The sequence below is a fragment of the Theobroma cacao genome, chromosome 2 (assembly GCF_053813885.1).
Source record: "Theobroma cacao isolate CCN51 chromosome 2, ASM5381388v1, whole genome shotgun sequence".
NCBI classification, from domain to species: domain Eukaryota; kingdom Viridiplantae; phylum Streptophyta; class Magnoliopsida; order Malvales; family Malvaceae; genus Theobroma; species Theobroma cacao.
The window spans coordinates 3,007,162-3,034,349 of NC_142640.1; the positions used below are offsets into that span (position 1 = coordinate 3,007,162).

Genomic DNA, 27,188 nt, shown 5'->3' on the forward strand with positions numbered 1-27,188 from the left:
TCAGTTCTCTCCCATGATCTTCCTTTCTCTCTGACTCCTGTCTTTTATTACCCTTGCCTCATATTCAAACATTTACATACATATGATGATATTTTTGACATATAAAGGCAAATGGGTAAGTTAATCTATTCATTAAACTTCGATTTATTAAATAAGTTAAGAACATTGTCCTATAATTAAATAGAATCACATTCTTTTTAAAATATTATTATTACAATTACTAAAAAAATCCAGGCACTTCGTCGCAGGAGGGTTTTTTTTTTAAAATATAAATCAATAAATTTTTATATTATTCTAAATTTTAAACACGTGAAGTTAATATCTAAAAAGAAATCAATAAAAAATTAATAATTCAATAAAATAGATACAAAAGAAAGGAAAATTGGCCAATACTTGAACCCAATGAATGGCGGCCCACAATGACCAACCCATTTAGTAGTAGTATTGACTTTTTATCATTGGGCTTCAGGCCTTTAGAGCCTTGGGCTTGTTGGGTCCGAACTTGACCCGAGTTAGATTCACAGCCGACCCGTCTTAAACAAACTGTTCATAGAAATAAATTTCTTCGCAAGTATAAAACATAAAATATTCTAAAACTCAGGCCTTACGGCCATCACCCAAACAAATCCCTAACAGAAGGGGAAACTATAAATCGATCGAAGAATTCTCGCAATCAGGTTCGTTTCTCTCCCTTTATAATCTCTCTTTGTCGTTTTCGAAATTTCTAGGGTTTATTTGGGTTTCACTTAACTCTTGTTCGCTTGCCGAGAAATCACGCTGAAAGAAAATTTCATGTTATTCGATGTAATATAATCAACTGAACAGCTGAGTTTGATACTTGAGAATTTTGAATAGTAATTTTTTTAATTACTTTAAATTTCTGAATAATTTGGTGATTAATGATTGCTAGCTTTGCATCAATGAAAATTCTGTATAATTTTCTTGATAGAAGAATGAAATATAGAAGTCTAAGATTTTCTTTTGATTTTATTGAATATATCCAACATGGACACTGGAATTTGGATTTGCCTTATTTGTTTTAGTTTACTTTTCAGGTAAAAGCTAGAAATAAACATGGAAGAAGAGCGAAGAGTGCATCCAGATTGTATTAATGCGTCAAATCCTTACCATGAATGTGTTGAGTATTGCTTTAGGAAGATTGCTGAAGCAAAGGCGAGAAGGGATAAAGAAGAATCAGGTTTAAATGTTGTTCTTATAATTCTAAATGAATGGTTTGTCTACCCTGCCTTTCCCTTGGTACTTACTAGAATAATCAATTTTTATTAATTTAATCTCTCTTCATGTTGTAACAGAAACTGTGAAACCTGAGCGTGGCCAGCCTGCCGAACGTGCTGCTTTTCAAGAAAAGGACGTAGAACATGGAGCATCGGAACCAGAAGAAAATTCTGATGATGATAATGACCGCCCTGTTGAGGAGAACATTGAAGGAGACATTACAAAACTTACCGGGAGGCAAAAAAAATTGTTTGAGTTGAGACTAAAGATGGTTAGTTTGCTTAACCTTTCAAAGAGAAGCTGTTCTGTTTTGTCATCTTTTTATCTTTACTTTTAATTTCATGAAAAGTATAAACTGATTATCAATGATGACTATGTGCTTCCAGAATGAGGCAAGAAAAGCCAATCAAACAGCAATGGTGGCTGAAAAGAAAAGAATGGAAGCTCCACCAGAATCTAGAGGAATTTCTAAGCAAAAATGGCTCGAGGAAAGGAAGAAAAAGATAGGAAAACTTCTAGATGCAAATGGTTTGGATATGCAAAAAGCATATATGCTAGATACACAAGAGTCAGCGGAGGCAAAATATAAGAAATGGGAAAAGGATCCTGCACCATTTGGTTGGGATGGTATGCTTTCTACTACTAATTGTTAAATTCACCATTTCTTCGATTCCCTTGGTTACTTCATTGTTTTGTTTCATGGTTCATTCTGTTACTTCTTTCTATTGTTTCAACAACTTTCCTGTCTTACTGCCTTTCTATACATACACACATCTCACTTCTAATATTACAGGCCCATAGAATTTGTCCAACGCATTCTCATCTTTGTTGAAGCATGGCCTTGTTCAATTTTCAGAATTGTATATATGCTGATTGGGAGTTCTTATCCTATTGGCAAAATTTTAAATAAATAAATATATATTTCTTATCCCTGCTATGGGACTGAAGCTCTTAACTTGTCAATGAGTCTAATCTATGTGTTTTTTATGGAGGGACTTAACAGTCTTCAATCAGAAGACATTGTACAATGCATACAAAAAACGGACAAAGAACGTTGATGTTGACCTGGAAGAATATAACAGAATGAAAGAAGGTGATCCAGAGTTTTACCGTGAAGCTTCAAGCCTCCAATATGGGAAGGTATGGTCCATCGGAAAAAAGTAGAGGGAAAAGGTTGCAAGTTTCTTTACTATATCTGGCCAACTTGTGTTTCTTTTGTTGTACAGGCACCTAAGATTTCTGAAGATAAGATTGACAAGATGGTGAAAGAACTTAAGGACCGGGAGGAAAAGCGCAAGTCATTTAGCAGGAGGAGGAAGTTTCATGAAGAGAAGGATATTGATTCAATCAATGATCGTAATGAGCATTTCAACAAGAAGATTGAGCGAGCCTTTGGAAAATACACACTGGAAATTAAAAACAATCTTGAACGAGGAACTGCATTGCCTGACTAACGTATATTACTCATTGTAATGCTTTGTTTGAATGACTTTGTCTAATTGAGCAAACATTAAAGGCTTACACCTTGCCTTCATAAATCTATGAATATGTATGGGTTTTTATTGTCAGAGATACTCAACTTGGCAGTCTGCTTTGACTGGATTTTAGTGAATCTGATGCTGATACTGGTATATTTGGAAATGTATTTCATGCTCCTCTCTTGGGTAAAATCTATTTTTAGCCTTTGTTTGTTTGTTTTTCTTTGCGGGAGCATGACTTGGACTAGTCTAGAACAGCCTGTGGGGGGAACTGAGCCCTAGGCCTCAAATCTGACAGTCCCTCTGTCTAGCTCAGTATTTTATTAATTGATTCCCTAGGATAACTGCTTAACTTGTTACAACGACCATGCAACTAATTCGAGCCTACAGGATAATTCTTCCAGGACTTTAGTTTGCGTTGTATGTTACCTGTGATTCATCTAGCTGTACCCAACGTCCAACAAAATTTAATATGATAATGTAATAGACAAAAGTTAATTCCATTGTACAGTTGGTTTGAAATTTGAATTTTTTCATGCTTTGCATGGTCATTTGTATTGAGTCAGTCAGGTTGTTGGTTGCAGCTTCTTAAATGGGTAATTGTCATGAGATTAGAGGGATTGAGATCAGAAGTCTTTCGGCACAACATGTATTCTTGGAGGCGATTCAAGCAGTGCCTGATGTTCTTGCGAGAGTAGAAACTCTTGTGGTGTCATAGGCTACCTGATTAAGAGTTGAGGAACCTTGCAAGATGTTGGTATGTTTGTATTCATCCAAGTCATGTAGCACATGCTTGACATGTGTGTTTAAAAGCTATATGAATTTATATTTGCAAATTTATCTGTTATCGTTTAAAACGCACTCTCAAATTTATATTTTCAAAAAAGCGTTAGGTAATTCTGCGCGAATCTTGACCAAGGTTTTCTCCAGACACTAGAAAGGTGGCTGACTGTTGAAGAAGAGTCAGATAGGGGAGAGAAAAGATGTTACACCAAACGTCCTAAGTCCCAACCAAAATAATTCCCGTTAAGAACATAAAGAGGACTGTCCCAGCACCACACCCCCCCCCACCCCCCCCCCCCCCCCCCGGCCTAAGTTGAACGGTAACTTTCTGTTGTTTGGTGGCTACCAAATATTCAGATAATCGAGGTGGTTTTAGACCTAGTGGAAATGGTAGGGCAGTCGTCCCCCGAATGCCCTTTTTTCCAAACTGGCGCACATGAGAGCCACGTCTCCTCACATAAAGACTCTGGGTTCCTAAGAGGGGAGAAAACCCTAAGCAGAAAAGTTACTTCTTTAAGGAATCCAAGACGGGGACCGTGAGCAATTGGGAAAGAAAAGCTTAAACCACAAGACCTCGGCACCCTCGTGAGCCATCCCGCCGGGTCCATTGGTTAAGTGTTGAGCCTGAATTTTTTTTTTCAATTTTCGTGTTTTCCAAATCGTCCTCAGGCCACGTACCTTTCGTAAAAAGACGAGACTATGATTCTCTTTTAGACTGCCCGTAAAACGAGAAAATTATATACTACTGCTACTGGGAGGGAAAGCAATACCCTTTCTTGTAGTACTTGGTTTTTGGTTTCATTTTTTGTGGTAGCCGATTTTGACAGGATAAGAAGAGATACCCCACCCATGTGCTGCCATGACATCCGACCCCATGATACCATGACGCGTGGCGAACTAGAGTTGGCAAAGTCCTCATATTGCCCTTTGCTTCTTTCATTTTCTGCTTTTGGTTCGGTTAGTTTTTTGTCCCCATTGGATGGACCCCGGTCCAAAAGTAGGAGAGGGAGGGTTGACAAGCCAGAGTCCCGAAGAGACCTTTCCAGAGAGGTGAAAAAGAGGTCAGGGGCAGACTTGCTTTTCACTTTTAACCCCCTTTCCTAGGGAGGGGCAGCATCTTTGGTCCTTCCCTACTGACCTCTTCCATACAGGTGTCATTCAATCAGAGGCAGTTAGAAAGCTACTCTCTGTTCCTCACATGAGGGCAAAGATAAGGCAAGAGATTGTACCTTTATCCATTAAGCCAAATTGCCTTTATGCCCTTGCCAAAGCGTTAAGACAGGGCAAAGATTGCAAGGAGATTTGATTCAAAGCTTGGTGTGTCAATTGTGTGACGTGTACGCCTTCTTGTCATGTAGAAATTAGCCAGTCACCTTTTAGGTTTTCCGAATTATATTTTGTGTAGATATTGCATTAGACAGGACACAACAAGGAATCGAATTTCTCTGAAGATTAAAAGTTAAAACACTGCATAAGAGGAAAGCTAATAACATACCAAAGAACAATGGTACAGAAGCCAAAGCTAATAGCAAAATATTTAGATTATAAAAAAAATGGAAAAAACCAAAGATCGTCATAATCATCCTCTCATCCTTTCTCTCGTACACACAACAGAACAAATGAAGAAAAAAAGAGAAGCAAAGATAAAGTTATTTTGATTTTTCCATGAGTTTTTTCTAGTTGGTGGGATTGCTGCGGAATGATCCCAAGGCTTTGATAGCTGCAGCTCTAAGAATGTATTGATGATATGCAGCTGCTGCGAGTGCTCCAACGAAAGGACCAACCCAGAAAATCCACTGTCATCACAATATCACGTGTGTTAATTGAGAAACTACCTCGATTTTTTAGTCAGAGTAAAACGAAAAATGGTATATGAACTTACATGGTCATCCCAGGCTTTCTCGTTGTTGTAGATGACCGCAGCACCAATACTCCTAGCAGGGTTGATACCGGTGCCAGTGATGGGGATGGTAGCCAAGTGAACCATGAAAACGGCAAACCCAATAGGAAGGGGAGCCAACACCTGCACACAGCCACAACATAAATGCATCAGATCCTAGCCTACCTAACTAGAAACTAGGTAGCACAACACGTAATGTGACAAAAATAGCATAAAACATGGAGAAAACAGAAGAGAAGTTACGTACAGGAACGTGGGAGTCCCGGGCGCTCCTCTTAGGGTCAGTCGCTGAGAAAACAGTGTAGACAAGCACGAAAGTGCCAATAATCTCAGCTCCCAAAGCAGTTCCCTTGTTGTAGCCAGAAGCCACGGTGTTAGCACCACCACCTTGGGAGTTGTAGTCGTGCTTCATGAAAGCTTTAACCAACCCTACTCCACAGATAGCACCCAAGCACTGAGCTACCATGTAAGCGACAGCCCTGATCAGAGACACCTTACGGGCTAAAAACAACCCAAAAGTCACTGCAGGGTTAATGTGACCACCTGCAACCAAAACAACCGAAACCCTTCAGTAAACCACCCAAAAAAAAGCATGGGTACTTCTTATTTTTTACATCTACTAACTAGAAAAAAGAAAGTTGAAGAGGTTTTTTACCTGAGATACCGGCAGTGCAGTAAACAAGAATAAATATCATGCCACCAAAAGCCCATGCAATACCCAAGAGACCAACTCCATCACATGCATCCTGTTGCTTCTTGTAGCCAATTACAGTGGCTATGGTAACATAGAGGAAAAGGAGAGTGGCTATGAACTCAGCTATCAGTGCTCTGTAGAAAGACCATAGCTTGAGCTCAGCCATGTCAATAAGTGGTGCTGGTGGAGGGTCCACATAGTCCTTGCGGCTCTGTCCTTCTTCACTCACTTCCTTCGACATTTCTTTTCCTTTTCACAAGCAAAAACAGGAAACCCTCTCCTTGGAGCTTCAAAGCCTCAAGCCTTCTCTGCTTGTGTGTATGTATGTGTGTTGTTTGTGTTGTTTCTGCGTGTACCCAAGTGCACTCTCCAGTCACTCCTTTTAAACTGGTCTCAAGGGTAGGAGAACTGTGCATATATGGATAAGCCAAGGGTACTTTTGGGATGAACATTGGTTTTCTAAAATCATTTTTAAATAAAAAAAATTTTTCTAGTGAGAGACACAGAGGTGAGAGAAAAAAAGAAAAGTCATGGCCTTTTTTAGAAGAGAAAGAAAGAGGGGTTGGAGAGTGGGACCAAAGAGGTTTGTACAGCGAGACCATGTGAGGGCTAATCATCTCTGCGTAGGGCTCGAGCGTCAGCCTGGCATCCAACCAAAGCCACGCCTACAACGGTTATATCTTGTCTTTTTCTCCCTTCTTTTTTCAATTTTTTTTCTCCTAATTTTACACGAATTTCCTACTCTGTCCCTTACCTGTCTCCATTTTGGGCCACCCGTTCGGCCCCGCTTCTTTCCTTGACACATCATATCGTTTTCTCTTTCCTTTCCCTTCTAAGCTAAATCATGCATTTCAATGGTGATACGATAGATATATAGAATCTCATTATTTTCTATCTCTCTCAAAACATAAAATGTGAGTCACTACACATTAACTATAACTCAAGTAACTTGGAAAAAAAAAAAACTTGCTCAAAATGAAAGAAACGTCTATTCAAATTTTATTGTTCCAATGGAGCAATCTAATTAGTTCTGATATAAATAGCATCTAGCTCCTTCTAATTATCTGTAGATTTCAATTGAAATACCATCTCATTGAACTTACAAGTTACAACTATATTAAACTTAATTGTGTGGCCGAGGTTTATGTCATTAAAAAAAATAAACATAATTTTTTTTAACGACAAATCAAATCAATAAACTCGTCACATGTTTAAGTTGTTTGTAATATGTCAAAAGGTCTAGTTAATGAGTGTTTATAGATTTCATTAGTTACAATATGTAAAAATTTTAGGGTATCTATGAGCTTGTAACAATGATGGAAATGATGAATGATTAATAAGAAAATGATGCTTTAAAACGGGCATTTCATGCATGATTATTAATTGTCTTGTTGTTAATGCAAAGTAGTGGATGATCATTAATGAATTAAAGAAATCAGCCCCATGCCCCAACATTCTTTCTATTCTCATTTATTGGTTGGTTGCAGGGAGAGCATTTATTCATTACGTAGAATCATCGTCCAAATATGTCATTTAGTTTTGCCATCTTTTCTTTTGATTGCTTTGTCCTTATCCTTCAACGGACTTATTTATTTATTCACTCAGCAGAGACTGAACACACGATTCACTGCAGCTGATACACATTCAGAGCCATGTTCCCTCCATGTACGGAACTATTCTTTCCTTCCCTAAATGACCTACTGCTCGTGATTTTTTTGTTTTTATTGTTCAGGGTAAAAGAGTCATTTTGATTGATTAAATAAATTATAGTCCGCGGTAATTTTGTCGTGGGTTAAAGGGTGGACCAGGTCCAGGCGGGTGTAAACATTCTCTGAAATTATAAAAAGTCTGGTTCGTTGCTTTTGGCGTTAATCATTCGAAAAAAGGTCGGGCCTTTCGATGATCAATTGGAGTAACAGGATCAATCAAGGATCACGTGGCAACAGCTGGCAGTAGTATCACAGATGATGCTGCGGCACATTCGGGTAAAACGGTCCCACCATCGTGCTTATCTCTTTTCTTTTCTTTTTTTTAATCTGGAACCAGTCCACGTCACGACCCCAGCTTTTCATGTACGTGGACAACCGCACCTTCCCTGGATTTTGTTTTCTTTCGCCACCCAAATTTTACGCCAAAAACAAAAGTAATCTTTACTAAATTTGTCAGTCATTTTCGTCAATTTCATGTACTTCAATAAGAACTGTATTTTTCTTTCCGTCTTGTAATTGTAGCATTTGCTTGTAACAAGGGGAATACGGATACCTTATACTTATTATTTTATATTATATGATTAAAATATTATTCTATTATTAACAAATAAATTTAACAAATTAAAAAATGTAAAAATAAATACTCATAAATGTAAAATTGTTTGTTTTGAATGATTTTCTATTTTTTATTTTTACATATTTATGAAATAACACTTTCTAGTTAAGTAATAATATATACATATTATACACAAACAATGTATCAGGTATAAACTTTGAAATTCATATCTTATTCAATCCACATTTTACATTGAATTTAAAAAAAATTATGTATTTTATTTAATCAGCCATTTACATTAAATATAAAAAACAGATAATGTATTAATTAAAATAAACTTTGATTAACATATATTATCCTTTTGTAACATCAATTTTAATTTTATTTTGTTCTTATTTTCAAAAAAAAGAATTATTCCTACACTGTCAAAATTTTAAAGAATAAATAAAAGAAGGGAATTGTTACTTTATTTATTCCAATATCCTTATATTAGAGTTCAACACAAAATATATATATATATTTTTTCTTTTTATTAGATAAGTATGTGTTACTGATGCTACATCAATAAGATAAATTTTGATTTTTAAATAATTTTTTAATATTAGACATATTTTTAATTCTTCCTAAAGTTTTTAAAAAATAAAAATTCTAGAACCTTCACGGAGACCCAAGCTAACTTATTACCGGAAAACTAAAGAAAAACCAGGAAGGTTTAAGTTTATACAAACGTCTATGCCACGTATGCAACGCCTGAAAAACGGCTAAATGTTTCCGGATTCTTCCGTAGGAGGCCGTTGAAAGAACGGGCAGGAAGAGGGGGACCGTTCCCCCACACTTCACAAAATTAAATACCATCAACGGTCACAACACACACCTTGAAGTGATCATTTTCTTTTTTGAGGTAATCTCCGTATTCAATTTTTCGAAATTTTTTGTGGCCATAATTACAGCTTAGAAGCCTGAAGTCTCCTAAAGCACGTTAAAGCGTGGGGTCCAAATTATTGTTGGGGGTTAACCTTTCTGAAAGCAACCCTCAACCTGCTATTTTCCAAAGCGATTCGAATTCCAACTACATTTTTTTGCAACAATCCTGATCAATTCTTTCTTGCAAAGGATTCTGTTGGTTGCTTTCATGGGGATGTGACGATTTTTTTATTACTTTCAAAACTTTTCTTTTCATGCCCAGACAATGACCTCATATCAATCCCATTTGACGCAATTCCGCTAGCTGGAAGGTTGTTTTCATTTCCCTGGTTGGTTCTTGGGAAATATGAAAAGGAATACCATTACTACTACTAGATAATGCCAAGCTTCATCCATTTCCTCTTGCGAATTGGGTTTGACGACACACTTCCTGGTTCTTGTCACTCTCGTCACAGCCGCCATTGGCCAACTTTTTTGTAAACCAACCCCCAAAGGTTAAGAATGGGTTTAACTTGGATTTGTTTTCTTTTAATTATCACAGCTGGGGGGGTTCCAAGATATGCTACAATGATAAAAAAAAAAAAAAATCCATTCCTTTTGAGAGTGGGAATCTCTCGAGTCCTACTTCGAATCACAGCAGAGGATCTTTTCCAGCGTTGATTCATAATTTCAGATTCGCCTGCCAAAAGTCTTAGGAAAGAAAAAACAAACTAGATGTCCGAGAATTGACAGAGAATAGATGCACAATTATTTGTACCATACTTAGATATATACCATGGGGTTTTACACTGATATGGTTGGGAGGTAGAATTAGCTAGAATTAGCCTTTCTTTTAGAGGAAAACTATACGTTGCCAACTAGAAAATACATGTCAAAAGCCGCTCAAAAAGACAACAGCTGGGTAGAGTTGGTCTATTTAAAATGTCAAAGTGGACTGTACTTTAGCAGATAAAGAAAGAAATAAAGAAAGATTAAGCATTATTAAAGAAGAGGATGATTTGCTCCTCCAGTCCAGGCGTTTGCCAAAATTCAAAGCAAAGTACAAAGCATGGCAGGCAGTAGCAATTATATCTCAAAAGGTTAATTAGTTTTAGTTTCGGGACTCTCGTGATGAGAGATGCAAAACTTCCTATCGGTACAACCACTGTATCTCAAAAAATTCACTGCAATTCCTATAGGTAAATTACAAAATATACCATGCTAGTGTAGCATTCAATCAAACACAGGAATATAATGGTAGGGACAACCCAAAATTGGGCAGTAGGGGGCATTTGATGGTCCCACGTTGCATGGTCTTATCTAACTGGAAGCATTGTTATAGAGAAGGATCAGGGGGACCATAATCAAGAGTGGGTTGGGGGGAGGGGGCCTCGGGCAATTTTTTCTCAATGCAAGTGGGGAACTATAAAACAAATATTTGCTGTTAAAGTTGTGTAAAAGCTGTTTTTATATTTCAATAAGCTTTTTTTTTTCAAACTCAATTACCTCTAAGACTCTGGACAAGATTCCTTTTGAATTTTTGGTCTTGCTTATAACCCTTGGCTTGTCTTTATCTAGGAACGTGTAGGTTACTAGGGAATTCATGTCTTTTGTCACTGTCTCCTCTCTCCACTGTGATTCTATTCTAGCTACCATCCCTGCCTTTCCTCCTCAAAACAATGGCAAAGACTCAAAGTTGCAGTCTTGCAGATAAAAAAAAAATAATAATAAAGAAAAAAGAATAGAAGTTCTGCATAATAACCAGCAAAATCTGGTTGTATACATGTCATAGTCATTTTTCTACTTATGTAACAGTTTAGAAATAAATGAAATCGATCTGGAATGTTCCTGACCCAATGCATAGAAAGATGAATTAATTATATGTTGTTGAAAGGAAAGGGTGTTGGAAAAATTCAACCGGGGAGTGGTCCCTTAATTATTGATTAAGACTAAAGAGGTAGTGAAAGGAATAAGAATGATGGCAACAGTTACCATGGCAAACGCCTAAAACTCTAAAATCAAATATATATATTAAACAGCAAAAATTTGGAATGAGATCATTTTCACTTATAGAATATATATATATATATATATATAAAGGTCTGTGAAGTCTGACCCAAATGGTCGGCTTTGGCAAGTTCCTTAATGGTCAGAATTGAGACTGATAATTTGTTTTTTATATAGTTATAAATTTTCTGATGGAACTGCCATTTTGTTTCGTCGATAACGCAGAAGAAACACGTTAGCCGAATTGCCCTAGCTCTCAGTTTTCATGTTTTGTCTTCTTCACTTAATCAAAGCCAGTGGAATGCCTTGGTTTCCATGGTACCATGTAGGAGTCCCACAGAGAATTCCACTTGCCTTTTTCTTTTCTCCTTCTCCAAACAATAAATTATGAGTTATAGACCTATATAAGCTTCCAATTTTGGCAGATTCAATGAAATGAAAGTAAGATGTTCACTTTGTTTTTCTTATTAGTACTAATATTTCGGGTCAGAAAGGAACAAACTGATCACAGCAAATGGTAAAGCTAGTGGACTTGAGATATGAAGTATGACCATTTTCTTTGGGCCAGAGGACAAGCCCATCCAATTAAAGAAGGTCCTTTTCCCTGTCAGACCCAGATTATTTGTCAGTCAACTAACACTAGTTGCAGGTCTGGTCCTCTGCACCTCATCAGCAAAATGAATAAGTTAATACGGCCCAAGTCTTGAATACTTAAGATCAATCCCAGGTTTGGCTTCTTCTTTTTCCTTCCCATGCCTATGGACTATGCCTATATACTATTATATATAAACAATCGCATGCTCTATGGTCTGCTTGTTTTGTAAATCTAACCCAGGGCTGCCCAGCTTGCTTCTAGAGTTTTTTTTTTTTTTTTGAAAAGCAAATGGAGATTTCATTGATAAGAATGGGAAGAGAGCTTTCCCTTTACAGAATCCATGACGGGCTTCCAAAAACAAAGAACAACAAGAATATTGGTTAGTATGCCCATGCCAAGCAGGGTATACTTTCTCAATACATCCATTCACAGTCATGGATCAAAAAACTAAAAACCAGAACCTATCAGAATTCACACAAAATACACAAGATATTCCTACTCAAACCAGTACCAGGGAGGCTAGAAATATGATTCAGGAACTAGAACAAATTTGATACTTTAAGCCATTAGACCAACCATCATAAAGCTTCTTCTTCTGAGGCCACAAATCCTCATTGCAGTGGAAAGGAAAGTCAGCCTCATCCAGGCTCCACCTCACGGTCAGTAGCACATCTCACCCCCATAAACGTCCACTAATTCTTCACCGGTGAGAAGCACAGGGAGACCCCTACTCGAAAGGAGAACCAAAACTTACCGGAGTTGGTATATTTCGACAAGGTCAATTTCTCTGCCCACTCCGTCCTTAGCAAGGAGATCAGCTTCCTTATTTCCTTCCCTCAGCGTATGTCTTATCCTCCAATCATTCACTCTTTTTTTTAGAATTTCAATGTGCAGCATCTATTTTCTCAGTTTTCAGGGAGTTTTGAAGGGTTCATTGATCCTCCGAATAGCATTTTGGGAATCACTCTCAATCAGCAGTGAGTAATTGTTAGCCCATACAGAATTTAAGTACAAGATGAAGGCTTCCCTAATGCCCAAATATTCTGTCATGTTTGAGTCACCCCAACCAACAGCTTTGGAAAACTTGATAAGGACCTATCCATTTTCATTCCTAAGAAGGCCACCAATTCCCACTTCACCCGGGCATCCATTGGCAGCACCATCGACATTGAACTTTACCGTACCTACTCCCAGCCTCTCCCATGTTGTAAGGGGTCTTGTATTCTCTTCCCTTTGTTGATTAAAGCCCACTGCAGGGCACCTGAACATGTCAGTAATTGAATAAGCACTGTTGTTCCATTTGGCTTTGACCCACATTGCCACTCTTAATTTTATGAGCTCCCATATGAGTTCTTTATCCCATGCTTTATTGTGAAAAATCACATTGTTTCTGCAGATCCATACAGTCCAAGTGATGGCAAAGATTGCAGTATTCCAGATTTTGTCACAGTTAGGCGTCGGCTTGATGTTGTTCCATATGACCATCAGCTCTTTGCCGGCAGGACCCAAGCAACTCCCCATTCATTACACCAATCATACCATAGACTTGTCACTTTTATACACCCAACAAATAAGTGATCCACCGTTTCCATTGTCTCATTACACAATGGGCACAGGCCATCAGCATTGTGATCATGAAAGCTTCTTTTCGACAACGAACCTTGTTAATTGGTTTGTTTTAACTTGTCGTCGAGGATGACAAAAAGCACGTCATCCCCATTCTTATTGGCTTCCTACTGTAGGATTTCATAATCTTCATGCCAAGGATGTTTATATTTCATTCAAGTAATTATACCAGATATTTTCATCTTAGCGTTAGAATTATTTATTTACTTATTAATTATTCTTCGTGTTTAGAGTTCACTTCTAAATATAAATGCATGCTCAATTAATTGTTTTAGTAATTTTTGTTTGCGATGTGTAATTATTTGTCGTTATATTTATTAATTTTGAATAAATTTTTGTCAAAATAATAATTTTTATTTTCATGATTTGTGCATGATATCAATTTAATTAATAATTTAGAAGAAAAAGACGAACATATATAAATGATGAAAATGGTGTACCAAACTATAGGCTTATAGTTTGATGTAGACATCGTCATCGGGAAAAGGAATGAGGATTGCTTCTCCCTTAAAAACAAAAAACGAAAAGGGATTTTAATTTTGAATAAATTTGTTGCATTGCTTATGTATATGAAAAAAATTTTACGATTATCTTTTTGTTTCATATCATCCTTCATCAAGGCATCATGCTGTAGTATATAAGAAAATTACTTCATTCCCATGCTTCTTGGCTTCCTACTGCATGATTTCATAGTAGTCTTTGTGACCAAAGATGTTTATTCGTCATTCAAAGCTGCGTTGGTATTCGACAAGTCGGAGTAATTGATAAGATCTTTTCATCCAAGCGTAAGTATTTTTCATATATTTATGAGTTATTGTTCGTGTTTAGGGTTTATTTTCTTGTCTTTCTAAATATAAATGCATATCCAAGTAATTGTTTTAATAATTTTCGTTTGTTGTGTTCAGGGGTAGACTTAGAAATTTTTCTAAGTTGTGTCATTAAGATGATATTTAAAATTTTTTTTCTTGATCTAGGATTTGTTGTGGGAGTATTTAGATCAAATTTAACATAATTTTACTTAGAAAAATATTGTTGAGTACCATTACTAGTAGAATTTCGTTGTTGTTGTCTGAAATCTTAATCTTGTGAGATAATTTTTTTTCTTTTAAAATATTATTTACGTAAAATTATAAAACTTATTAAAAATTACTACTCATTAGCATAAATTAAAATATTAAAATTGAATAAAATATGATCTTACATAACAAATTATTAGGTTCAGTAAATAAACAATTTTCTATTCATTGATCAAAACTAAATATAAGCATTCACAAACCATATAAAGTTAAACACAAAAATCAAATAATAAAATAATATATCTACAAAATAAATCAAAAAAGGAAAGATTCATAATTTCAAGATATTAATTGACATGTAATACTATATTTTCTATTAACTAGATTATAATTATGAACCCAAATTATCAAATTAATAAAAATAATTAATAAAAATATTTAGACATGAAGTATTTAAAAACTTAATTTGGATTGAAAATTACTTACAGTTGAAGATGAGTTGTTTTGAGAAAGTGAAAAACACAGTTAAGGATCGAATAGGGGAAGAACTTGAATTTTAGACATGGAGAGTAGTTTAGATTTTGACTTTTTTAATAAAATGTTAAATAATTGAAATAAAATTTTTTCGTATTTAAATATTAATACATAAATTACTTTTTGATAAAAAAACTTTTACTTGGAGTCTTTGTATTTCTTATAAAATTGTAAAAAAAATAATAGGTTGATTAGTACATTAACTACGTACCTTAAACTCTAGAAAAATAACATAAAAACTAAAACATTTTAAGAAGTGGGTGGTGTCATGTGACACCACTCCCTTCAATGTCGGTCTGCCCATGACTTTGCATAATTATATTGTCATTATTTTTATTAAATTTGAATAATTTTTTGTTAAAATAATAATTTTTATTTTATGTTTTGATGGATTGAGAATTTTTATTTTCATGATTCGTGCAGGATATCAATTTAATGGAAAAAGATGAACACATAAATGATGAAGATGGTGAAGAGGAAAAAATGTATCAAGTTTCATGTGACAAATGCAAGATGGTATTGGAGCAAGAAGCCATGAAAGCAAAGGAAAAAAAACAATGAGAAGTATTAGAGAAAGTTGCAGAAAAAAGAGGAGAAATTCTAGAAAGATAGAGCTCATTGAAAGATAAATATAGTGAAGATCGAGAGAAGTGGGAATATGTTTTTTGTATAAAGCGTGTAACAACCTAATCATGATGTGTAACATATTTTTGTACTTAGTGTGTAATATCATAGCTTGTAATTTTATTAAGGCTAATTTTGTCCAACTTGACTAAAAACAATTAAAATTATAAAGAGAGTTATTTTTTTAAAATATTTTATCTATAAAGGTTATTTTTAAAAATGCCCATTGATATAAACTTGGACCGACATGCACAATTGCACGTTCAGACGGTTCACAGATCATAGGAGTCATTCGAACCCAAACTGTATCTTGGTTCGGCTTCCAATGGTGATTCCTTTGAAGTAGTCTATTTCTAAAGTAAGAAAAAGAAGTAAGGAATGTAGAGGAAAAAGACTTTTGATGTATTAAAAACTAACCAATATTTGATCAAGAACTGTAAAAGGCTAAAAGAAAGCCCTAAATTCTTGAAATGGAATGTAAATATTTAAAAAACTTACCAAGAATTGGAAAGAAAAGCATACGACGAACACAATTACACAAATCAATAGCAATGCGATATAGCTGCTGGGTGAGATACACAGTAGTAATATGAATATATGAAGTCGAGAAAGCCAACGATCACAACAACAACTTCTGAATTGGAGCGTAGATATCTTCTGCCTCATTTTCTATGGGTATAGGAGTTTTGACGGAATGTGGACAGAAAAGGGAAGAGAGTTTTGAGAGGGAAAAGGTTTGTGACGTATGAAAGCTTTATGGAAGAAGCTGGAAAATTATATTTATTTAGCAAAGTGTCTATAGGAGAAAGTCCATTGCCACAACTAATATTTATATTGAATGTAGTATTTTTTTACGTTTTTTGTTGACTAGTTACCTTAGTTACTTTCATTTACTAAGGATAGTTAAAAGTTAGTTGCTACTTGTTAGAGCTGTTTTCTTATTGGTCATTAGATTGATTATAAATATGGATGTAATAACTACTTATTAGTCATTAGGTACTCCCTATCCATTCCTAGTTTTTTTGTTTCCTTGTTTGCCCCCTAATTCATTATGGGTCCATGGTTGGGACGAATGGGTAGAGAAGGTCTAGAAGAATTCCACTTATGTGACTGTTCTTAACAATGCCGGAGTCATTGACATGAACATTAGAGTTTGGGAAGAGAAGTAGATGGTAATGTTATACAAGGAGGTCTGATAGATATGATCGATTTCCTACCTTCCACTATACAAAGTGTTGGTGGAGATAAGGTGAATGACATTACGGGAGTCAGTGATGGTGATGTGGATCCTGCTACTAGAGTTGGTGGTGATGATGTGAATGTTGCTACTGGAGTTGGTGATGACGATGTGGGTGCTACTGCTGGATTTGGTGATGATGATGTGAATGCCATTAACCAAAATGATCAGAGTGTTCTTGGGTTTGGCTTTGAACATTTCAACATAACAATGCAAATATCATTGCCAGGGGAACCTTTGGAGTTACTCGCAATATTCAGAACAACTTTGGAATCTATGCTACTCTTAGTGCTAATCACAACATTTTTTCTTTCGAGGGTGTTCCGAATGTTAGTCGCGATGCTTCTTCTCCTGAGGGTGTTCTAAATACTATTTGCAATGGTTCTTCTTTTGAGGGTGTTTCAGATTCTACTCATAATTCTTCCTCTTCTCTTAGAGGTATTTAGAATAACTCAAATATCATTTGTTTGAATATTGTTATGCCTTTTTCTTACTGCTTACTATATGCCATTCTTTTTTTTCAATGGTAGAATGTAGAAATGATGCTTTTGACACTCATTTAGAAGACTTTCATGTCATTATAGTCATGCCACAACACTTGCAGCTATTCGAGCATGTCTATAAAGTAGAAGGTGAATTTTGGCATTTTAAACACGAATTCTTGAATAAAGGCATCATGGATAGCTGGGGTACTGCTTTAGAAATTGCTTCTTCCCCATAGGCAAATATTTCTCTCGAAGAATTACAAAAGATTGTGGGTCTTATGGAGGATGTTCTTCTATCTGGTTGTCACATTAAATGCCTTGACTCTTACATGGCTAACGCCAAAGGATACATTATGACAAAGGTTGACAAACTTAACATAGAGGCTGAGATAAAAGAGCTTGACGCAAGGAAGATTAGATAGCATTTCCAGTTTTGAGAATGATAAATCCTTTTGCCTTTTGAATTTCATACTTAACTAGCTTTTACTTGTTCTTCTTTTTCTAATATTGTAAACTTGATCTCTAAAGTGAACATTTACTTTACTTTCTTCATGGTTTTATTGAGCTGTTTCGTTCCATATTTCATTCTTTGCGATCATATGAGTGTTTCACAAGTATTGTTATGTGCAGCCAAAAGGGATTCTCAACTTCATATTAGGGAGAGTAATCCTCAACCTAAAAAGAAAGAGAATGACATATTACATGAGCGTTTAATGCTGCGGCGTTTTTTATGAATAGCAAACCATGACCAAGAAGTGAGAGTTAAAACTTGAGGTCAATTTGTGAATAACAAACTATGGGCAAGAAGTGAGTGATAAAGCTTGCGTCTAATATGTGAACAGCAAACTATGGTCAAGAAGTGAGCGATAAAGCTTGCAGCCAATGTGTAAATAGCAAACTATGGCCAAGAAGTGAGCGGTAAAGCTTGCAACCAATAACGTAATATTATTACAGTCAGATTATGAGCGTTAAAGCTTGCGGCTAAAATATGAATTATATGGTGAAAGATTTGAGCATAACATTCTCGACCAAGTGAAATAAGAACATTACAACCAAAATAAGAGTGATAAAGCTTGCGACTGAAAATGAATTTACTTTAACATATCATAAGACAGCCAAAATGAAAGCGATAAAGCTACGGTTGATAATGCATTAAAAGTAAAAGAAATACTAGGCAATTGGAGCATTTTCATGACCTCTTGGACATAGGTGGGAATTGTAATTTCTTGATTGTTGGGAGAACTCTCCATATCTTCAGATAGAAAGCTTTAGCTAATATTCACTTACTGCAATCATGATAATTCTATTTTATAGAATTATTTTATTTCAATTTTGTTATTAAATATTAGCCAAGTCCACAATTTTCAATTATAATTTATTTATTTTTAGTTGTTTTTATAATTAGTTTATTTTTAAGTGAGTTATTTTAATTTTATGTTATTCTTTTTAATTTGGTTATTATTTATTAGTTTTTATATTTTTTGTAGAAACTAAAAGAAATTAGGTTTAATTTTGGAAAGTGAGATGTTGAAAGATCCAAAAGTCTACTTGCATATGCTTCAGTATTTTGGCCATAACTCGTGCTACAGAACTCCAAATGACACGATTCTTAGACTATTGTAAAGCTAAGAGATAGAGCTACAAATTTCATTGATCACTTTGCCTAGTTCTACATTGAAGATAAAGAAAATCACATTGAAAAATGACTGGATGTACTGTGCCGAGAATGAAAATTTGTAAAAATTCACAATTAATTTTTAGACCTCTCATTACACTTTTAAGCCCAATTAAACCCTAGGTCAACTTAAGGAAGTATAGGTTAAGTTATTATTATAAATAGGATAGTTTGAAGAACATTAGGGGAGACAACTTTTGGGAGATTCAAGAAGCTAGAAGTTGAGGCTGAACTTGGAGATCAAGGCGGCAAATATTGTTTTGTTTTCTTCCTTGGCTTTTATTGTTCTTGTTACTCTTAATGGTTGAATTATATACAATGTTATTTATTTTTGCAATCATGAGTAGCTAATTTTCTTTTTCTAGGATTGTAATTGAACTCACATGTAATCTAAAATTTTAATCTCTTTCTTGTTTATCTTTAATGGGATTTGAATTGTTTATTCCAAATTATTCTTAATGCTTTTAATTGTCTGATCACTAATTAAATTGATTTAGAAACCTAAACAAATTTGGAAAATGGAGTTTAGAGTAGATTAAAATTAGGATAACATATGATCATATTAATTGATTTATGTATAGGATAGAGATATACCTATAGGCCATATATAGCCAGATTAGAAAATGAACTTAATGAGTCTGTTTTAATTTCAATTCACAAAGGGATATAGTATTGTGGTTAAAATAGATATTTTTATAAGATGAGTCGGGAGACACTTATAAATAATTTAGGACTCTAGGTTAGCAATTCAACCCATTAAAATAAGTGAAGGAAGAGAGGTAAGATATTGCATTCCTAGGCTTATTTGATTGGATATTTTCTCAAGTTATTATCATTTTGATTTTTCTTATTGGTTTAAATTTTAGTTAATTAGTTTTAGTTAATCAATTAATTTTGAGTGTTTGGATAAGATTAATTTATTCTAATTTTAGTACTTAGTAAAATTCTAGATCAATTCTTTGTGGGATCGATACTCTGCTTGTTTATATACTATCTATTCGATATGTATACTTGTGTAGTGGGATTTTAATTGACAAATCACTCTTCTCCAATAGAGTCGCCAAAATGTAGAGGGTTCTTTTGGTTAGAGAGAGAGGACGTGTTGCAATGAGTGAATTGGAATGCATTAGAGGCGACAAAGAGGAAGACTGGAGTAGTCCTTGAAGCGTAAGTGCTTTGGGTGGTAGGTGGTGAGGAATGAGAAAAAGTGGAAGAGGCGGCGGATAACAACGAATGAGAAAGGCAGAATGGAAAGAATGCTTGGAAGAGTCTTGAAAGAGTTTTTTAGTATAATCTCTACTGGCCTTCTAATGGTTTTTTCCCTTTCTTTTCGAATCTCCAAGGCTCTCATATTTATATTAATAAGGAGCACCTTCTTAGGAGAAGTTGATAGAACACGTTCAATCATGGGAGAACATGCTTGTCATGGAAAAGCAGTTAAAGAACAATTTATGAGATATTAAGAAAATGGCAATGTAGTTGAGTAGTGGGCATAAGTTTTGGGTAATGAAATAGTGACATTTGATAATGCATCACGTGTACTCTTAAAAAAGAAAGAAAAATGGGTAAAGCACATATACTTCAAGGAAAGGTTAAGCGGAAGTCCTCTTAACTATATCCATATCTAAGCCACCAAGCCAAGCTCTCTAAAACATCTCAATTGTGAAGGTAACTCATGAACCCTCCCATTTGTTCTGAGTTACTTTCACTTCCCTGTACAAATAGCCGTTCCATTCTTGTTTTTGGGTGTTTTTGTGCTTGTAACGCTCATTCGATGCTTCTAAGCTTAGAACGCCCCTGGGCACTTTTGTGCTTGGAAAGCCCCTAGGTGCTTTTATGCTTGGAAAGCCCTTGGCGCTTTCACGCTTGGAACATCCTGATGTAATTTTCCTGTAAACAGTACTTTAAAAATAATAGTTAACCAAAATTGGACATCTACAGCTATTCCTCCAAAATAGTTAAAATTCAAACTTAACTAAACCCAAGTCTCCCTATAGTATTTGCTATACCTTGATTGGGGAAATAGTTTTCAAATTTAATAAGATTAAAATATCCCTTTTAAATATAAAAAATTACAATCCTAAAACATATAAATAATTTCTTTCTCTTCTCACATTTTTGCTTCTCTTTCTCTCTCTAACCTCCACTCACCATCGTAGGCGATGATGATGTGGACAAGTGATTTTCTATCAAAAAAAAAAATTATTTTTATACTATTATAAATAAATGAAAAAACTAAGTTAAATAAATTTTAAATTTTTTTACTATTATAAATAGAAGAAAAAAATTTATTTTGGCTTTTTATATTATTTTATTTTAACATAATGCAAGTTATTTATCTACATTTAACTTTAGCATGATTTTTTTTTGAAATTTTATTTATAGAAGAAAAATTCAAACTTAATTTTTGGAAAGAAAATAAATTAATATACATATTCTATAATCAAATAATCAAGTAAAAAAATATTTATATATATTTTTAACACCATAAATCTTTTACATTTAAATATTTGATTTATTAATAAGTATATCTATCATCTGCTTAAATATTTGTATGTTTAAATATTTTTTTAATTTAATCTCTTAACATCTCAATTTTATTCAATTTAATCCCTATACTATATATTTTTGTTCATTTTAATTCTTATGACGTGACATAAATTTTTTTTGAATATTTTTTTATCTGTCACGTGGCACTGATACATCAGCATGTTAATACCACCTCAGCCTGAATCGACCATCGTACCCCTTAAATATTCAATTTCTTTCATGATTTAAATATCATTTGTTATATATTTCTACATGAATCAGGACACAGCAGGAAGCTCTTTGGAGAGCTTGTCATAAGCGGGTAGTGGCTTTGAAGCAATCTGGCAGCAACCACTTAGGAGACTAACCAAAGGTCTTGCGATATGTATGTGAAGTTCAATCTTCCACTAGGCCAATGTAATTGCATTTCATGTGCACTAAGTATGGGGCTTTTCTAATGGGGCAGTGATTAGTAAATTCAGCCATGTTAAATGAGACAAAAGGTAGTATGAGGCATAGATTACACAGTGGGAGATGTACAAGTGCAACGTCGGGGAGAGGGGGGTTTGGTTTGATCAAATTTCAGTGAAAACTAAGATAGACTTCGCTCTCATTGAAGACAAACTTGTTGAATCGGGCTCATATGTCTCTTGTTAGTCTAAGAGAACGTGAACTTGACAGACATCCATGGCTAACATGTTCTTGATTAAAACACATTATCACCCAAACAGTAGGGCAAATAAACTATTATTCTTTGATAACATTTTCTTAAATGCCTGTCTGATGTCAACAAATATGGGTGGGTAAAATATGAAACATGAAAACATTTTCCTTCCCACAAGAATTTCTCTCGAGCTTCACTGGTTTTCCGCAGGGCTCTACCATTCCCTCTCCCAAAATGTCAACCTCTGAACAATCTATATATTTGCAAAGCTGAAATACATGTATAGAGCTCATGCATAAGGCCCTCCATAAATATTTGCAGGAACCAAATGTATAATTATTCGGGCCTTCCCTATTTTATAAATTTTGTTCCCAATTGAAAACAAAATATTTAATAAATAACGACGTTCAATTTTAGGATTTCTCCTTAGAGTCCAGTCCTGTACTGATATAGTAATTTTTCAATTTTTTTAATTTTTATTATAAAGATCTGAAGAATGAAAATTAAATTTTTTGACCTTAGCTCTTTCAGAATACAGGATATTAATTAAACTCTAAGAGGATATAAATTTTTTGACCTAATTTTTTGTCCTCTCCAATTAAACGATGTTTAAGAGCTCAAAATAAATATTTCGCAAAACTAATTTTAATTTGACATATATAAAATATTTAGCAAAATTAACCTGAGATATTTTTCCTTTGGGGTTTGGGTTTCTTAATTTGTTTGTTTCAGTCCCTTGTTTACTATTTAAAAAATTGAAAAACTATTATTTAAATTATTTAGCAAAACTAACTTTTTTTTATACATATAATTGGGGGAAGGGGGACTTGAATTAAAAACATTAACATGAGATAGTTTTTCCTTTAGGTTTAGGGTCTGTTAATTTGTTTGTTTCATTCCCTTGTTTACTATTTAAAAAATTGAAAAATTATTATTTAAATTATTTAGCAAAACTAATTTTAATTTGACATATATAAAATATTTAGCAAAATTAATTTTTTTCTTTTATAATTGGGGAAGGGAGATTTGAATTTTACTCTTTAAATAAGAAATCATGCACCAATCAATAAGCCAAATACTTGAATGCTTAGCAACATTAATTTGAGATAGTTTTTCCTTTGGATGTAGGGTTTGTTAATTTGTTTGTTTCATTCCCTTGTTTACTATTTAAAAAATTGAAAAACTATTATTTAAATTTATCGAAGAATTAACATAAACCACAATTTTATGTTTCTAGTGAAATTCGTGAAGCTAGCAAATATCTTGAGAATAAAGAGATTGGTAGTTTGAATTAAACATTAGCGAAAACAGTAATATTGTTCATTTTTTTATGGATTGATGACATTAATTACTGCATGGTTTTACAAATTAGGTAAAAATAATTATGAAGTATAACAAATTTGAAATCTCCATGCATACCAGTATCAATTGCATTGAATTTCATATTTATGAAGTATTAAGGTAGATCATATAATTGTCATATCTTAATTATCAATAAGTCAAAAAATTAAAGACCCCTCATCCAATTCAATTTTATAAGGGGAGAAGTAGGTCTCTAAACAAATGTTAAAATATAAATAATTAATTATGATAAAAATAATGAAACCTACAGAATCTACGTGACAATAGAATTATTATATAAATAATAATAACACAAACAAATATAAAATGCAAACAAATTGTTGGAAAAACATTGTTCTTGTTTTATCTTTATTATAAGTATGGCTCACCAACACATTGGCATTTTATCTTTTCAGGATTTGAGGTATAGTAGAATTGATCTTCTCTTGATTTTGGGGTCAGTGCTTTTTCAGCAAGCCAAGGGCTGTTAAAGTGATTGGATTATGATTTGCGTGGATCTTTCCTTTCCTATTGGATAACAACTTTTGATTTCAGTGTTATACTTTTACTCTAATACCCTAAACCCTCTAATAAACACTGAGAAAGAGGAAACAACCCTAAGCTATTCTCCCAGTTTCTTGTTGGAGGGTGTGAAACAATGGCGAATCAGGAGAGCAGCGTAATGCAAATCGAAGAAATTCATGGGATTGAGAGGTACATGTTCTGGTTCGAGCGGCTAGCCATTATACCACTGGTTCTTATATTTCCCTATTCCAAACTAGTTCTTATATTTCCCTATTCCAATCTTCCATGGTCTGCCACGGTGCTCAAACTTCCATTGTTTTGTGCTGCCGTGCTGCTTCTCATCACCAATGTGGTTTACTTAACGCTCTCCATCGAACGACAATTCATCCGTCGTTTCTTTTTCGTAAGAATTAATATTGTAAAATTTTCTTTATTTTTTTATTATAAAGATTCTAGGAATGAAAATTAATTAGATTTACGTGCAAGCAATGTAAAAGTATCGATTAAACAGAATTGAATAACTTCATATATTTATTTTTATATCTCTTTTTAATATATTGTTTCGGGTGTGTTTGAATTTGTTGCAGGAACCTGATATTATGTTTTATATCGAGCGACCGGCGATTTTTGCAATCATTCTGCCTTATGTTCTTCCTGATGGACCTATCATGCTTGCACTCATTCCGGCACTCATAGGTTTGTGTGTCTTGATACTGACAAACCATGCGATGATTCATTCTTACCTCGAAAGGACAGAAGAAGAACAGCAATCGAGCATGAATAGCAGCCTTTCGTCTAAAACCAACACCCCTAATGCAAAAGTAAGTACTTGAAACATATATTGTGTCTTTGATTGGAGGATACATATTCAAAGGAAAGATTCTTAAATTTGACTACTGTTTTCTAGCAAACTAGCAAAATCGAAACATTCTTAAAAGTACTTATAATGTAAAGAAAATTAATGTTTTCTAGGAAACTAGCCAGAATATTGATCAGGAAGTGGAGGCTAGCTTTGCACGGGATTCTATTACCAGTGACAGTGACTTTGAATGCTTACCGAGATTGGCAACTGAAAATGGAGATGAGAAAGCTTTACGGATGAATAGCAGTCCTATTTTCCGAACCAACAGCCCCAGTGTGGTGAGTGCTTAAATATTCTTTTTTTTTTTTTGTTTTCATGTTTGAGTTTCCTTTATTTGCTTCTTGTTTTCCATGCATAATGTGTGGTTAATAGAATGACATCCTACTCAAAAGAAGCTTCAATTTAGTTTCCTATATTATGTTGGCTTCATTCAAAGATTATTGTTCATGAATTTTGAAAATTTTAGGCTTTACATAAACTTAAATCATGGTCTAATTTCTTCTTTTGGAAAGTAGCGAAATTGCTATCCCCTGTCAATTTCTAATGCCAAAGGTAATGTTGTGTAGGAAGCTAGTAAGAATGGGAAAATACTGAAGAAAAAGGAAGCTATGGTCGAATATGAGAGCCTGAAAGAGATATCTGCTATAACCAGAAACTTTAAGCAACGTCCTACAGGGTTACATAAGTGGTTCATTGATGGCTTATCAGAATGGGACACTATGTTAAGTTCACATATAGACTTCAAAAAGGAAGATGCAGGCCATGGACAGAAGCTTAAGATAACAGAAGATAGAAATAACAAAAACAATAGTAGTGAGGATTCAGAGGCAGCGGAGGATGTTCAAGACTTCGAGAAGATTGAGGATGATCATCTGAAGGAAGAGAAAGTTGCATGCAATGAAGGACTGAAAGAAATTAGGAAGATAGACGATGATGATCAAAATGAAGTAAACGATAAAGCTGGAATTGCAAACGACTGTAATGGTGTTAACCACAGTTGGGAAAACGTATTCAGAGAAACGTTTTTTGATGAAACTGAACCTTATTTCAATCAAAAGATAACAGATGAAGTTATAGGCAACTATAAAAGTGATGGTGAGAGCAGTTGGGAAGAGGTGCACAGCATTCTTGATGGAAAGTTTTGTGCTGAAATTGCATCTCTAGAAGGAGCAGAAGATCAAGACGCTACAAGTAACTATGACAGTGATACAAGAAGTTGGGAAGAAGAACAAAGCAACCAGTCTTGTGCTTCCGATTCAATGTCAGAGTTAATGTCTGACTATGAAGGAAAGTCAATTTCATCGTCCGATTCAATGCCAGAGTTAGTGCCTGACTACGAGCGAGAGGAAAAATCGTCGGATTTAACGCCAGCGTTAGTGTCTGATTATGAAAAAAAGTCAATTGCATCGTCCGATTCAATGCCAGAGTTAGTGGCTAACTACGAGCGAGAGAAAAAAGACTTGACCAAAAAACTTGAGGTTGCAACTAAACTTTGTAAGCTCTTATCAGAGAATGAACTTGAAAGGGAGTGGGATGCAAAACTTGATGTCGTTTCTAAGAACTTGGAGCATTACCAAGTCATTGAAGAAGAACGCCTCAACTGGAATGAGGAAAAGGAATATCGCCGTACAAGGTTGGATGCTGCAGTTGAGTCTTTGGAAGAAGAGCGTGTCAAGTGGGAAGATGAGAAAGGTGAACTTTGTGAAAAGCTTGATGTTGCTACGCAGTCTCTTCAATACTACAAAGCCATTGAAAAAGGTTTTGCTGAAGAGCGTCAGAAATGGGATGAGGAAAAAAATGCTCTGAATGCAATCATTATTCATGCTGATGAAAATGTTCAGTATTGCCAGACTCTCGTAAATACTTATGCTGAGCGTTACCGTCTGCTGGAGTTGCAGGTAATTGAGTACCATTCCCAGTGTCAGAGCTTCATCGACAAGTGGATAGCAGACACAAATGATATACATTCTAAGCTGAATGCTGCAATCCCATCTATTGAATCTTACAAAGCCTGGTGCAGTCGATCTGATCAGTTTTACAAAGCCTGTTTTGAAGAATATGAAGAAAAATGTCGCAAGTTAATGCAGGAGAATCTTGATCTCTCTACAAAGCTTTCCACCGAATCTTCATTTACGGAACGTTACATTAGGCTTGTTTACGAGCTTGAAGAAAAATGCCACAGGTTGGAGGAAGAGAAATCTGATCTTAC

The 27,188-nt window shown here is 34.7% G+C and overlaps 2 protein-coding genes across 2 annotated transcripts; one reads left to right on the top strand and one right to left on the bottom strand.

Annotated features, from left to right (window-relative positions):
* The first annotated feature begins 552 nt into the window (after window positions 1-552).
* Window positions 553-2,906, top strand: LOC148763921 (GCIP-interacting family protein). The gene is made up of 6 exons (XM_088803139.1): window positions 553-677; window positions 1,056-1,198; window positions 1,314-1,507; window positions 1,623-1,863; window positions 2,240-2,376; window positions 2,463-2,906. The coding sequence occupies exons 2-6, from the start codon at window positions 1,075-1,077 to the stop codon at window positions 2,688-2,690; spliced, it is 924 nt and encodes a 307-aa protein (XP_088659265.1). The 5' UTR covers window positions 553-677; window positions 1,056-1,074; the 3' UTR covers window positions 2,691-2,906.
* Window positions 2,907-4,910: 2,004 nt separating this feature from the next.
* Window positions 4,911-6,601, bottom strand: PIP2;8 (plasma membrane intrinsic protein 2;8). Its single transcript, XM_007041742.3, has 4 exons — window positions 6,053-6,601; window positions 5,645-5,940; window positions 5,380-5,520; window positions 4,911-5,293 (listed from the first exon to the last, which is right to left on the bottom strand). The coding sequence occupies exons 1-4, from the start codon at window positions 6,330-6,332 to the stop codon at window positions 5,174-5,176; spliced, it is 837 nt and encodes a 278-aa protein (XP_007041804.1). The 5' UTR covers window positions 6,333-6,601; the 3' UTR covers window positions 4,911-5,173.
* Window positions 6,602-27,188: the final 20,587 nt, after the last annotated feature.

Excerpts from the sequence above, each read along its gene's own strand:
- LOC148763921 (XM_088803139.1), top strand. The coding sequence starts at position 1,075 with ATGGAAGAAGAGCGAAGAGTGCATCCAGATTGTATTAATGCGTCAAAT. Across the intron at positions 1,199-1,313 it reads AAGGGATAAAGAAGAATCAG|AAACTGTGAAACCTGAGCGT; the intron begins GTTTAAATGTTG and ends ATGTTGTAACAG. Across the intron at positions 1,864-2,239 it reads TGCACCATTTGGTTGGGATG|TCTTCAATCAGAAGACATTG; the intron begins GTATGCTTTCTA and ends GGGACTTAACAG.